The sequence below is a fragment of the Leucoraja erinacea genome, chromosome 10, assembly GCF_028641065.1.
Source record: "Leucoraja erinacea ecotype New England chromosome 10, Leri_hhj_1, whole genome shotgun sequence".
In the NCBI taxonomy this organism is placed as follows: Eukaryota; Metazoa; Chordata; class Chondrichthyes; order Rajiformes; family Rajidae; genus Leucoraja; species Leucoraja erinaceus.
Window position 1 is genome coordinate 19757165 of NC_073386.1, and position 15507 is coordinate 19772671.

General features: G+C 37.8%; 1 protein-coding gene across 2 annotated transcripts in view; it reads right to left on the bottom strand.

Annotated features, from left to right (window-relative positions):
- Positions 1 to 15507, bottom strand: part of slc6a9 (solute carrier family 6 member 9) — a 236417-nt gene that overhangs the window by 11541 nt on the left and 209369 nt on the right. For both annotated transcript variants that reach the window (XM_055641643.1, XM_055641644.1), the window contains 7 exons: positions 11948 to 12080; positions 10924 to 11058; positions 9303 to 9406; positions 8137 to 8374; positions 4958 to 5092; positions 3290 to 3389; positions 840 to 940 (listed from right to left, as the gene is read on the bottom strand). In XM_055641643.1, coding sequence (XP_055497618.1) covers positions 840 to 940; positions 3290 to 3389; positions 4958 to 5092; positions 8137 to 8374; positions 9303 to 9406; positions 10924 to 11058; positions 11948 to 12080 — 946 coding nt within the window. The remainder of the gene's footprint in view (positions 1 to 839; positions 941 to 3289; positions 3390 to 4957; positions 5093 to 8136; positions 8375 to 9302; positions 9407 to 10923; positions 11059 to 11947; positions 12081 to 15507) is intronic.

A 15507-nucleotide genomic window follows, 5' to 3' on the forward strand; every position in this document is an offset into this window, starting at 1 on the left:
CTCTCTCTTCCGGGCTTGGGGAATGGTGTATGGTAATACAACATATAAACAGAGGAAGACAAAGAAATGTTAATAACTGGGTGAATGAAAATTGTATTCTCCCATTAATCTCATGCTTTAATCCCCTTTGATTAATATATAATTGAAACCCCGCCAAACAAAATAACCATTTTAACACCATTGAGAGAAGGTGTAAATTATGTTGTAGGCGATCACTTTCAAGCCCCAACCCCTGTCCTCATTCCAATCCACCCCTATATTGCAGCAAATGTGTACCTATCAAAGAATAATTTTCTACTCTTTACACCCATGCACTTTTTTCAACTCAAGCTAGATTTTTTCAACTCTTTCAATACTATATCTGAACTAGAAACCACTAAAGATGTTATTCCTTTCCCCACATCATCTTATTGACATGCAAAATTCCTGATAAAAAGTTGTTGATAAAGAGAATATTTATCACATAGCAGATGCTGCCAAGTTAGTTGAGCACTTCTGGCAAGGTCTATTCTCTTTATATCCCTGTGTGAATTTGCCTTTATATTAAAATGAATATCCTGTTCTGCATTAATGCAGACTCCAAAATTATAACATGCAGAGTCAAAGCATTAGGTCCTCAGTCCAGTGTGTGAATCTCATTTTTCCCACAACCTCAGAGCTTTCAATGGAAAGAAACGTAACCACTGTATGTTCATGAAATTTGAATCCAGATGCCAGACATGAAATAGCGGAATCGACTTCAATGTGTTTCAGGTAACTGTCTTTTCCATGTGGAATCCTGACACTGCTGCTCAATCATTGTTAGAACAGTTTTATTCATGCACCTAACAGTTACTTACAAAGATAATGCTGGGAGACACAAAACGCCAGCAAATTTGGAAGAAGACTGGAGGAGGAAAACCAAGCATCATTTCAACATCCTTGAAGTATTTTTCATGTCCTGAAAAAGGCAAAAAGAAAAAAAAGTTCCGTAGAAAGCCAAAATTCACTTTGAAAATTTCCACGGTTTTATTTGAGTTAGTATTTAATTAGCACAAACACCTCAATGCCTAAAGGAGACTGACATCACCAATTTTCTTTTCAATTAAAATTACAAGAGATGTTTTATTATAGCCCAGAGGAGAATGCTTTAATTCCGTACATTGCCATATCCAGCATGACACACGTCTCATTTTACTGAAATGTGAATCATTTTATTCACAAAGAACTTTTGTTCCAATTTCCAATTTCATTAAGTACGTAAAAAGAGCTGCATACATTGATGACATCATCAATGTTGAGAAATATAATCATGATAGTACGTTACAAAAAAATCTATTGGACAACTTTTATTTTGGACAGTAGCTATTACAGTTACTGAAGAAAAATAGCACATAACATTTGTTCTCAAAAAGCATTTGAGAGTGATCCAAATAGTTCATTATCAAACACAAAGAAACATTATCAATAAATGCATATCAAATGCTTGCACAATTTGGCCAAAGTGTTGCATTTCACAGAACCAGTAGAACCTCTTAAGTCTTAAACCTCTTAAATAAAGGTGGATTTTCTGTTAAATGTGGATGAAAAGAAGATCTTGTGTATATATGTGAAATGCATTTCAATGAATTATGGAACTACAATGCACTATAGGGTTTCTGATTATATGCTGCCAGGCAACAATGCCAGCAGTTTGTCTTGAACCTTCAACAGTATAAATTAGGTCGTGCAATCAAAGGAAACCTGGTGACTAAATTTTGCGGCCAACATTCAGACATTTATGTGTATGAAGAAGACCCAAAACGTAACCTAACCAACCCCTTCACGAATGCTGCCTGACCCGCTGAGTTATTCCAGCACTTTGTGTTTTGTTCAAGATTCCAGCATCTGCAATTCTTATTATCTACATTTATATGTACACTAGACCAAGTGCAGACCCGTTGGGTCTGCTCCCCCAATGGTGTGATCCCCCAACCCAATATTCCACCATGCACCCGTCTCCTCCAATGGAACTGAAGCCGTTCCCAAAAGTAAGATTCCAGCATTGCCCTGCCTCCCTCAGCAGTGGATTAAAAAAAAAATCCAATGGCACCTCCCCTGCCTGCTGCAGCAGTGAAAAGTTCAGAATGTTCCTGTCTTGCAACTTTGTTTCGAAGTGTGTTGGAAGCTGACATGTAAATGGAGAAGCCAGTTTATTTTTGAAATACTTGGGGGTGGGGGGGGAGAAGGATTTGATTAAAAACGTGCACTTCAACACGACAAAATGTAATGAGGAGTGGATACTTAGAAAGAAAAGCGAAATCTCTACCGAAATGGAAAAGATCTCGGAGATTGAGCGTCTGGATTGGGCGTGGCAATGAATCAAAGGAAGAAATGTAGCCGGCAGCCGTACATGCAAATGGATCCATTCCGATTGGACATCTGCGAGCATCGGCCATTCCGATTGGACATCTGCGAGTATCGGGCACGAATCGAAAGGCAGGAAGGGCGCCGGACGGCAGTCGGTCGGATGGCCCCAGAGTTTTATAGATATATAGATTCTGGATGTAAATGATTCCGGTGCAATAATGAATGAAAATTAGATTTTCCAATTTGGACATAGTGATTTATAAATCATTTTATGCTTAGCTTAATGCTTTAATTATTTTAAGTGCTTTCATAGGTTTCTAATATTTTTTTTATTTATTTACGTTAATTTAGTATGAAAATTTATCTGAATGACAGGCATTTGAAAACTATCAAAATCCATAACAGTTTTGATAGAAGACCAAGATTGACCCCCAATTTTGAAGTCTGTTCATCTTCACGGGGAATTTGAGCAGAGCCACTGCTTCCCACGGCCTCACGTCACATTTCAAGAATGTGGAAGACTCGGATAACAGTGGCGACTGAGTAGTAATTACAGCGACAGTTCTGTCATTCAACAGCAAATGAAAAAAAAAACTGTATAAGTTAGAAAGCTGAAATAATAGGAAACAGAAAATGCCAGGAACACTCAGCAGGTCAGGTAGCATCTATTGAACTAGATGTCAAACCTGAAAAAAGGATACCGACCTGAAACGTTAACAGTTTCTCTTCCTGCAGATACTGAGTGCTCACAGTAATTTCTTATTTCACATCTGCCATTTAGCCCATCAAACATGCTGCTTTGGCACATTGGATACAATCCACCTCATCATATGCACAACATTTACTTCTTTAGTTGTAAGCACTAACAAATATGTTCTGCCAGACATATTCAAATCATGCCAATTTGCCTTATATCGAACTAAGCTGCATTGTACATGGTCAAATTCCTACAGATACTTACCATAAATATACATAATAGCAATACACATAATACAGGAAATCACCACAAGTGAAAAGCTGGCTGCATAGTTATCCATGAGAAGGAGCCAGTAAATGCCAGCCTAGGAAAGAAAGACAAAGGAATAACAATCATTTTTTGGCTTAACATATCAATTTGGAAAGTTGGTGTTCAACATTCTTCCCCCCTCAAGTAACTATGAAAGAGGGCATTGTGTGGGGACCAGTGTTTGTTTAGCAGTTGTTCACCCATAGTAATACCTTTTTTCTTCTCATTCTGCCATTGCTTAGCTAGTGGATGCAGAGCACAAATTGTGTGGATCTGGGTCACTTAAGAAATGACCCATAATGAAAGTGGATAATGAAGCTCAGTTTGAGTCAAAGTTCAGAGAGGAAATCAGGACATTGGGAGTCAGAATCAAAATTGGGGTTTATCAATTGGAGGCAATGTGCTGGCTGTTTGGAATTGGTAACATTATTGGCCCAAGTAATTGGGGGAACCTGAAAAAACACCTGTGCCATGATTGATGTGAGTGGAATGTATAAGAGGGGTTAGGTGAAAAGGTAAAGTTGCCTTAGGTTCCTCAGTGTCCTTTGCATTCATCTGCTAATTGACAGAGCAGGTAACCTGTCTCTCCTTTAACTTGTGCAGAAGAAAATATTGTACATGCTTTGAAAGCCGATTACTTGATAAAATGGATGAATGAGTTGTTGGAAATAGCACCAAACTGTATATCACATATCATTTTGACACTACTCTGCACGCAAAGTGGCTTCTGCCCACAGGTAAGTTACACATGTGTGTTGCAGTTTGAGGAACACTACCTTACATAACTGGCACATTACGTTTAGCAAGATTGTGTAGGGTATTTTGATACTTAGATATGTTATGTTTCTCAATATGTATTCAAATGAATTGTTAAAATTCTTCAAATCATTTTACAATTTCATTTTGTATTGCAACGGCAAAGTAAATTGACATGTATATTCTTGATATTAAACATGGGGTACAGATTTGTGCTGTCACGTGATTTATTTTGTATGTTATAAATGTGATACTTTAAATAGTGGGCGGCACTGTGGCGCAGTGGTAGAGTTGCTGCCTTATTGCACCGGAGACCTGGGTTCGATCCTGACTACGGGTGCTATGTGTACGGAGTTTGTACGTTCTCACCGTGACCACGTGGGTTTTCTCTGAGATCTTCGATTTCCTCCCACACTCAAAAGATGTACAGGTATGTAGGTTAATTGGCTTAGTGTATGTGTAAATTGTCCCTAGTGTGTGCAGGATCGTGTTAGTATGCGGGGATCGCTGGTCGGCATGGACTCGGTGGGTCAAAGGGCCAGTTTCTGCACTGTATCTCTAAACTAAACTACTAACAGGATAAAGAGATTCATAGAAACATGACCAAAATTTTACTTAATAAAAATAAGCTGGATTCATTATAATCAATTTTGGGCTATTATAAATAAAACTATATCTGAAATTATTTACTATTATTTGAAATGTGCATTAATATTATATATGAAATATGCTTGACATGAATGTACTGCTAACGTTCTCAAGCTTTACTGGGATTAAAGTTGCCCTTCAATATAAATCAACAGAAGATTTCATTTGTTTTGTAAACAGAATAAAAAATATGTACATGTGCATTCCTTGTAGTCTTACCTGTGTAGTTAGTGCGATACCCAGAAGAAAGCCAATAATGGCAACTCCCAGAGTGACAATGGACTTTCGTCTACGAATCCAGTCACTGCCAATTTCATCAACGACAGCAGTGACCAATGTTTCCAGCAGACAGAACTGGGGGAAGCAAAAAGAATGATTAGTCTTTGCTACACAATATTTACTCCACCCATCACCACTACACCCAAGGCGTCATGACACTGTTGGGTGAACACAGTATTCCAAATGAATTGTACATATTTTGCAATGCATATCCATTGGAAATTATGTACATTCACCAACAAATATTATGGTGTTCCCAGGAATGCTGAGGGAAACAATTCACTCCAAATGAAGTTCCTGGGGCAAATCCTTCAAGCTACAGTTTCTATTTCTAATGCGAATTTGGGCACGTACTGTTATTCTGTATAAATCATAGTTTAAGAATTAGCTTGGTGTTGCTCCAGAAAAGAAGCCCCATCATGTTTGGACGAAATGGAGATGAATCGGGAGCAGCGAAAAGGAATAGTGTTAGTGTGGTTTCCTACAAGGATGGAATACCAAGAACCTGTCCTGCAAACAGTATTAGTGAATTATATTATGGCATTTAGGATAAATGACAAACAATATGATACTTTGTAATAAATAATGCAAAAAAAATAGGTGCTGCTTAATATAATACAGGTACGTAATACTATAAAATTGAACCACACAGTGCTCTACATTCTATGTTACATTATGTGGTATAAAATATATTATACTGGATAAATAATACTACTAGTTGATATTTTGGCATAATATATTATATCTAATAAATAGTATTTAGAATCATAACTTGTCTTTTTGCCTAGTATTCTTAGCAAACACATAGAATCATATACATAGCACAGGATACCATTCACCCACTGCACCTGTTCGGTCCCTGCTCCCCATTTTGTAGTAAAGTATTTCCATGCAAGTATTTCACCAAATCTCTTTTGAAATCTGTTATTGGTTATGTTTCCACCATTCTTTCAGATATTGCATTTTGATCATGCCACCTTATTGCATGAAAGTATTTTTTTTTTTATCTTGTCCTTCCTTTGCCAATAACCTTAGCTCTTTGTTCTCCAGACATCAACCGGAGTGCCACTGGAAACAGTTTCTCCTTATTTATTTATTAAAACCCTCCACCATTTTGAATTCCTTTAATAAATCTCGCTTTAACTATCACTGATATTAGTTGAACAACCAGCGCCTCTCTCGTCTCTTTGAGGTCCAGCAATGCCTGTACTATTCTAGTCAATATAAGGACCTCAGAAATGGATGCAAGTAGTCTCAGCTGTCTCACTTTATTGGGGGGGGGGGGGGGTCCCGACATTGTGTACCTATTACTGAGGAATTAATTGCATCAACCCCAACCCCCCGTTGGGGTTGATGCAGTTAATTCCTCAGTACTAGCTACACAATGCCAACCTGTACCTGTCAAATAATCGAAATGATTTTTTAGAAAGAAACGACTCATTCCAGCACAGTTAGACAGAAAAAGCCGGAGTAAGTCAGCGGGCGGGACAGGCAGCATCTCTAGAGAGAAGGAATGGGCGAAGTTTCGGGTCGAGAACTTTCTTCAGTCTTTCCTTCCTAATCATTCTAACACAATTCTGTTTAAAAGTGGGATTATAAATGACATTGATGAGATGCTGTTGATGTTGATTGTGATTCAGCCCAGGCATCGTGTTAATAGGGTTGAAGCTTTGTCCTTCCTGGGCAGGTTTGGATTTGGTATGTAATGAAAGTGACCTTGCTGACTGGGCTGGCAGCCTGTCCTGCACAACCAGGGAGAATCTTTCATAAAAGTGCGGCTTATTGTACGGGCTCGGGTACCACTCCATCTCCACGGAAGTAAAGTACCAGGCTAATGGGGTAAAAAAGCAAAATAAAAACATATATTTACAAAGATAGGGCTGATTTTTTAAATACTGCCTTAATCGTATAAATACCAGCATAATGCCAATATTTATACATTTCATGAATCCAGTGGAGGTAACTTCCTTGTCACTTGTTACCTGGTTGGTCTGTATAAATATCGTACTGTGGCTAACTATAGGTTAGATGTTTTAAAAAAAAAAAAAAGACAAGAAACTGGGTGAAATTTTCTATCATTGCAATTTGTTGCCTGTGCTGTCAATGCTGGGATATTCATTTTTGCTTCTTCATATTCAAGTGTTCAAGAATTCTTTTGTTACATTCAGGGGTAAATGGCTGATAAAATTTCCTATCATTTTTATGCACAATTATTTATTGGACATTTAATGTTCATCTAACATACACAAGCAGGTGCAGGTTTGTTTCTAAACCAACTGGATCTCAGTGTTTCTAGGGAAATTGGATCCAAACAAGTAAAATTAGTCAATAGGGTTATTTAAAAAAAAAGAGATTACAAGGAAATAACATTAAACCAAATTAGCCCATGGGGCATGGTGATGTTGGTAACATTCTTCACTGCCAATCCCAGTGTTCCAGTGTAAGAATTCCATTCTCCACTTCAGCAAACACATTGGACTTTGACAATCCAGTTGGCAATGGAAATGTTTGTCACATTTATCTTGTCTTACCTCGGTGAAGAGGTCGGAGGACAGTGCTGTCACCATCACATCACCAATTTAAAATTATGAATGATAAAATAATGGATGACATAGATATGTCATCTATTATATTAATACAGTAAGCATTAGCTTGCTGGAATGAATTGGGGGTTTTTCTGCGATGTAAAATTGATAAATTGTAACAATTTTTATATCCAACGAATTCTAAATTTATCGTAAAACATTTTAGCATGTGGCATGTTAAAGTATGAGGTGTGGAACATTATTTAGAAATGGCATGTTTTGAGACATTATTTACAATTACATGTGGCATCGTTAATAAGGATGTTAAATTGAATCATTGTTTCCAGATAAAGCAGGTGAGATCTTTTCTTTGATGACTTCACAAATCAATCTTGTTTCACATTCAAACAGAGCAAAATCATTGACTTTTTTTTTGGAAAATTAAGTGCATTTTCAATTAAAAATGAAAGGCAACATGGCACTCTGAATGCTTTCCTCAGGGTGTTTTGTTAGACTTTTTTTTCATAAATCTGCTGATTTATCATTCTATGTAAGGATTGCTTTTGAAAGGGGAATAATGAAAATATCTCTCACCTGTGTACCCAAACCTAGCAGAATCAACATGAAGAAAAAGAGAAGAGACCAGAAGGGTGAGATTGGCAACAAAGTCAGAGCCTCTGGGTAAGCCACAAAGGCCAGTCCAGGACCATGATCTGCTACTTCTGAGACGTCGACTCCCAGGTGTGCAGCCATAAATCCAAGAATGGAGAAGATGACAAACCCAGCGTAAATACTGGTTGCGCAGTTGGTGATACTGATAATGATGCTGTCCCTGTAACAGGTGGAGGAATGACAGTCACAATGATGGTGAAATTACATGTTAAAGAATTAAAGAGCTAAACCTGCCCTCGTTCAAACACCATTATTTCCCCTTTAGACGCGTGCAATCCCCCCAGAAAAGTGCCATTGTTTTGGAGCTATTTGGTTCCTTTGAACCCTATAAAAGACTGAACTTTTGTTCTCTCCTTAAAAGGCAAGTTATGATCAGAGGTCAAGGTTAAAAGGGGTTTTCTCTGAATCAAAAATTCGCACGCCAGCTTCTCAGTCAAGACTGAGGATATATTTGTTAATCGGTACTGTGAACAGAGGTGCATATATATGATCATCATGCACCTGATAGGTGGAGACCAAGTTAGATACCCACTAAAAGAAACACAATAAACAATAGGTGCAGGAGTAGGCCATTCGGCCCTTTGAGCCAGCACCAAGACACAACACTTGTTTATTTTCTTTTTGTCTCTTGTTCCAGTTTAGTGCCCTGACTCAATGTGGACACTTGATTTGTTGGAGATACTCGGGGCAGGAGGATGGAAAGGGTCTTGCCTGAAATCATGAAGATAAACACTTGTGCAATTTAAATGCAACGAATGCTGAAATTATTTTTAAAAGCACAGTTTGGGAACACAAAATAAGAATATAGATGGGTGCTCCTCTTCAAAGAATAACTGATTTACATTGGAGTAATGTTGCTATACAGCTCGCTACAGCAATGCAATGAATCAAAATGAACTACAGCAAACAAATGGACAGTGCTCATCTGTAGTTATATATCTGTAGTTGCCCCTTATTTAGAGATTGGACTCAATTGGTTGGCATGACAAGAGCCAGAAACACTGCCAGAAACCAAGAAGCCTTCTATGAAATAAGTCAAGAATATAAAGTAGGGGGGAAAAAAAACTTTTTTTAAGAATGCTTCAAACCTGTAGCAGTTATTGTGGAACTTGTTATAAGAAGCCATGGTAATCAGGCCACCCCAAGCACATCCCAGGGAGTAGAAGATTTGGGAAGCAGCATCACCCCAGACCTGAAATAAAATGCAATTTGAATGAATAACATTTTTCAGTTTTAATGTTAAAGATAAAGCTTAACCAAAAATTAAGTAACTATGAGGATTGGGATTGCCTGCGTTTTCCTCACAACCTGTTTTGAATGAATGGTAAAGACTAGTACTCTGGCAATGTTACTTCACAATCACAGTGGAGGAGGACCAATTTTATTCACTTTCCTTTGTTTTATCCCTTCTGGTTTCATCAACCTACTTTACACGGCATTGTTGTGCCATTGTGTAAGAAGGAACTGCAGGTGCTGGTTTAAACCGAAGATAGACACAAAAAGTGGGAGTAACTCAGCGGGACAGGCAGCATCTCTGGAGAGAAACAATGGTTGATGTTTTGGGTCGAGACCCTTTTTCAGCCATTGCCATAATAACAGGCTGGAACTTACAGTAGTTTATTTTATTTTAGAGATAGAGCACGGAAACAGGCCCTTTGGCCCACCGAGTCCACACCGACCAGCGATCCCCGCATCTTAACACTATCCTACACACACACTAGGGTCCTTGACCGTGTGGGTTTTCTCCGGGGATCGCTGGTCAGCATTTCATGAACGTCTTATTTGTGGTGGCTTGTAGTTGGTCATTTAGTAATTTGTAACAGTGTCTAAATTGGCTCATTTTCCAAAGTGGCAGGAAGGAAGAAGCAAAAATGTGGACACAGATTTATTTGATGTCCAATTGTACATCCAGTGTGGTCTTGACAAACTCATTGTGGCCCATTTTATGTGGCTGAATATCACTGATTAAAGTTTTAAAAAAAAAATCAAAATATATTAAATTTCAAAATAACCAGCTTCAACTGATGACGTCACAATGGCTCGGCTAGCAGTGACGACACAGGAACGCTCTGAACTTTTCATCTCACAGGAGGGGGAGGGCGAATTGCTATTGCAACATGCAGGGCAAGTGCAATTGGAATTTTTTTTAAAGAGCACTGTTGAGGGAGGCAAGGGGAGTGCTGGAATCTTCCGTTCGGGAACGGCTTGAGTTGGAGGACACGCCTCCTGTGGGGGCTACGGGTAGGGAACGGGAACGGGAACGTTGGGGGAGCAGACACAACGGGTCTGCACTTGGTCTAGTAACCCATAAAATTCATGCTAGATATATGTCGCAGCAATCCAGCTACAGTCTATCCACGTTACTACGTACCTCTTTATAACGCATTTCAGGTAAAGTGGAGGTATCTTCCCACAGCAACCAGACACCACTGCCTCTTTAAGAACAGTCTGCTAGTTACATTGTAGGAGGTCATGAAATTGACAAGCGATTGCTTCGATCAACACTTGTGCTATGATTCTCTCTTAAACAATGTAACAAATGGTCTTTAGTATTTTAGCAGTAACAAAAATACATTTTAGCTGTACAAAGAACTTTGTATTTGAAAACAACTCGTTTCACAGAGTGAAGCTTGGTTATAGCGGAAATCAGCAATAATGGTACCTCAATGAGTTCCTTTTTGATCACCTCTCAAGGCATTAATGACTCACCTTTGCTTCCAAAATCTTGTCCCATTGAGGAGTGAGATAGTACGTGATGCCAGTTACAGCTCCATCCAGCGTGATCCCACGGATAAACAGAATAGTCAGCACAACATAAGGAAACGTTGCTGTGAAGTACACCACCTGCAAGAATAACACACCTTGTCATTACCAGCAGGCATCAGTATCGCTGGTGACTGCTCCCTATCCCAATTGCAGGAGGGAGAGATAGAACAGCCATGATTGAATGGTGGAGTAGACTTGATAGGCCGAATGCCCTAATTCTACTCCTCACTTATGATCTAATGACCTTATCCAACAGATTCCTTAACTTAGAATGCAGAGTAATAGAAAAATATAGAATCAGAAAATTCAAGTTCAACAAAGGTTTTCTATATCTCTCCACATCATTGTCTAAATCTCTTGTTTCCCTTTCCCGTGACTTTCAGTCTGAAGAAGGGCCTTGACCCGAAACATCACCCATTCCTTCTCTCCAGAGATGCTGCTCCCGCTCAGTTACTCCAGCTTTTTGTGTCTATCCAAGATTTTACATACAATCTCTTTAACATGATGGAACTGAGGCCAGTGGAGGAGGCCAGCTGGGAAATCTCTTGGTATGTCTCAGTCTCTCCTGGGCAAATGTCCTTCCTTTTTAAAGGAGCACATTAAACCTCTGCCCTTCCTCCAAAGCTCTTTATGGTGAGAGGGACAAAAATGTGTGGGGCGCCTTCTTTTTTCTCACAGTGGGTGGTAGGTGCCTGGAACTCACTGCCAAGGGTAGTGGTGGAGGCATTTAAGACACCTTTGGATAGGCACATGGATAGGCAGGGAATGGAGGGATATGGCTCAATTCAGGCAGATGAGATTAGTTTATCTTGGCATCATGTTCAGTACAGACATGGTGGGCTGAAGGGCCTGTACTTTTCTATGTTCTACATTCTATGTTTTAGTCCTTAGCTCTACCCACCAATTCCAGGCCATTCATACATTGCATCCATAATTGAATTTTTGCCAATTATAACATGGTACTTACTTTTCCTGAAGACTTGACCCCTTTAAAGAGGCACAGAAAGACCACAAGCCACGATACAGCAAGGCATCCCAGCAAAGGTGTACGGACTTCCCCAAAATTCCCAATGCCATCCGAGATCTTCAGTACATGAAAACTGTCAACAAATATGGCAATAGTCAGCATCAATATCGGGGCCAAATATTGCATTCACTTCCTCCACATTAACGTTTTGATGTATGTCTGGCTTACGTTGGTCTCAGCATCAACAAAACAACTAGTATTCTGTCAAATATCCAAGTAGCCTTCTTTTGCTCTGGTATTTTATTCAATTCGCATGTTTAATCAATAATGTTTTATTATTAATGTTTAATGTTTTAAATCATTCTTAACTGTCATTGTATGTCATGTTGTCACTTGTGGGCGGAGCACCAAGGCAAATTCCTTGTATGTGAATACTTGGCCAATAAACTTATTCATTCATTCATAAGAAGCAAATACTTACAGTTTTATTATCACTTAAAATATAGTTTTAGCTATAATGAGCAAATCTCTTCAACAATTCATGTGAGAAGACCCGAGGCATAATTTCTACCACAAAAGAGAATTATATTCCACATAGGCTTAATGGTGAGTATATATATTCACCAGCATCATTAAAAAGACACATTTTAAAAAGTGGCCATTGGGTAGTTTGGCCACATAGGTACATCTTGACAGTGGTCAAAATATCTCATATTCATATACTGCTTGGCAGGCACGTGCCTTCAGGGTAGGCAGGTAGGCACTGCCGACCCTGACTAAAATTATAAAATGGTAATTATTAAATATAAATAGTAAAGGCACGGGAGAATTATGCCTACCTACGAGATCAATCTCTTAGGTAGGCATAATTCTCCCGTGCATTTCATCCGCAGTACTTGTAACACGCGAAAAAGTATGTGCAGCTGACGTGCCATCGACGCAGCTGCAAGGCTTCAGTGACAAGGGGAGCTGAAGGCAGCTGAACTTCTGTCTTTGCACCGTGGACTGTGTACTGCGCATGCGCAGCAGCCTATTTTCTTGGAGGGTTTTTCAAACATGGATTGCCATTATCTTAAGAGTATCTTAAGAAACAAAGAGAGAAGAATGGAGTTTGTGTACAAATAATGTAAGTAAATTTCTTTGAGCTATATGTTTTTTTTTTTTTTTTTTTTTTTTTTTTTTTTTTTTTTTTTAATTTTATTAGAAGTAAGCACAGTCATATGGCACCAAAGTGCCTAATATATATTTTCATAATACATTTTATGTACAACTTCTTTTTTTTTTTTGTTACATTGAGAAAAGATGAGAATAAGAAAAAGAGGTTAGATAGTAAAGGATAGAAAAATGTGAAATATATAGTGTGTGAAGAAAGAAAACGAGTAAATGAAGAAAGTTGAGAGAGAAAATAGTGAAAAGAAAAGGAGATCATTATTTATAGTCTTGACCAACCCTCGTCCAGTCCTGAAACAGTTATTTTTTACAATTGTGTTACACCATATGATTCCAAAAAAACGACGAATGGAGACCAACTCGTTATGAATTGGTCTGATTTATCCATTAGGAGGAATCGCATTTCCTCAAGATGAGCAGTGTCCAACATACTTGCAATCCACATTTTAAGCGTTGGTATTGATGTACCCTTCCAAAATTTAAGTATTAATTTTTTTGCTATTATTAAACCATAATTAAGGAATAGATTTTGAGATGTGTTCAATTTATTCCCATCTTCCATTACACCAAATATAATCATTTCAGTATTAGGTTCCATTCTTGTCTTGAATAATTTTGTAAGTATTTCAAAAATATCATTCCAAAATCTATAAAGTTTTATGCAGGAAACTAAGGAGTGTGTTATAGTTGCCTTTTGGGCTAGACATTTATCACAAGTGGCGGATATATTTGGATAAAATTTGTTCAATCTTGTTTTTGAATAATATAATCTATTTACAATTTTAAATTGTATTAGATTATGTCTTACATTATTTTAACATTTGTGAATATATATCAGGTATTTTTCCCATTTAACCTTCGTAATTTTTATCATTAATTCCCGTTCCCACTCTTCTCTAAGTACCTCTGTCGATGGTAGGTCTATATTTAGAATACTATTATATAAATAGGATATTAATTTTTGTGAGTCAGCTTCAATATTCATTGCTTCTTCCAATAAGTCAGGAGTTACTTTTTGATATCCTTGTATATATTTTTTCACAAAGTCGCAAATCTGAAGATATTTAAAATATTGATTGTTTTTCAATTTAAATTTTAATTGTAGTTGTTGGAATGATAGTAGGTTTTCTGTTTCGTACATATCCCTGATCCTTCTAATTCCGAGACTTTCCCATTGGTTATATGTCTTATCAATAAGAGATGGTTTAAATAAAGGGTTATTCGCAATTGGCATTAACAGTGATAGATTTCTTAATTTTAAAGATAATTTTATTTGTTTCCAAATTCTTATTGTACCATATATAATTGGGTTCTTCTTATATATTGTGTTATTCAGTTTTTTGGGGGAAAAGAGGATCGTTCCTATATTACAAGGATGACAATCCTCCTTCTCCATTTTTATCCATTCTGTCTGTTGTGTAGAACTATCCAACCAATAAATCATATTCTTAATATGCACTGCCCAGTAATAATACATAAAATTCGGAAGTGAAAGTCCCCCGACCTCTTTTGGTTTACATAAGTGTTTTTTTTGTGATTCTATGTGATTTATAGTCCCAAATATAATTTGTAATGTTAGAGTCTAATTTTTTAAAAAAATATTTTGGTATATATACCGGTATAGACTGAAATAGGTATAGTAATTGTGGTAGGAAGATCATTTTTATTGCATTTATTCTACCTAATAATGATAAGGGAAGTGTTTTCCAAAATTTAATCTGTGTATTAAGTTTATTTAATAAAGGTATGAAATTTTTGAGATAACATGTTATTAGTTAAAATTCTTGCCATCGGTTTATCATATAATAATTTTACCCATGTTATAAAATTCTCTCCCATGTTAAATTTTTGTAGTACTTTATATAAATATTGCCACTCTACCTGATCAAATGCTTTCTCTGCATCCAAAGAAATAATTGATATATCTTCTTCCTCTACTTTATGCGAGTACATTATATTAAACAGACGTCTCAGATTATTAAATGAGTATCTTTTAGGTATGTTTATATGTTTTTAAATACCATATTTCCCGGCAATGAAGACGCTATTTTTTACCCAAAAATAAGGCACGAAAATCTACCTGCGTCCTGGAGGCCGAAGGTTAGGTTGTTAACCAAGAAAGAAAGACTTGGCTATCCCTCAGTAAGCAACATCAAGAACAATGTTGCTGTACTGAGGGATAGCCAAGCCTATCCCTCATTGCTGTCAGCTGATGGGGAGCGGCTGTAAAGTGGGAAGGGGCTGTAAAAGGACAGCACCGCTGGGGGGGGGAAGAGTTCCTTTCACAGCGTGTAGGGAGACTGACCAGGGTTAAAGTGGCGGGGAGAGCAGGAGCGTTGAGAAGGAGGGGGTCGGGGATCATGCCAGAAACTCACTCACTCACTCACCGC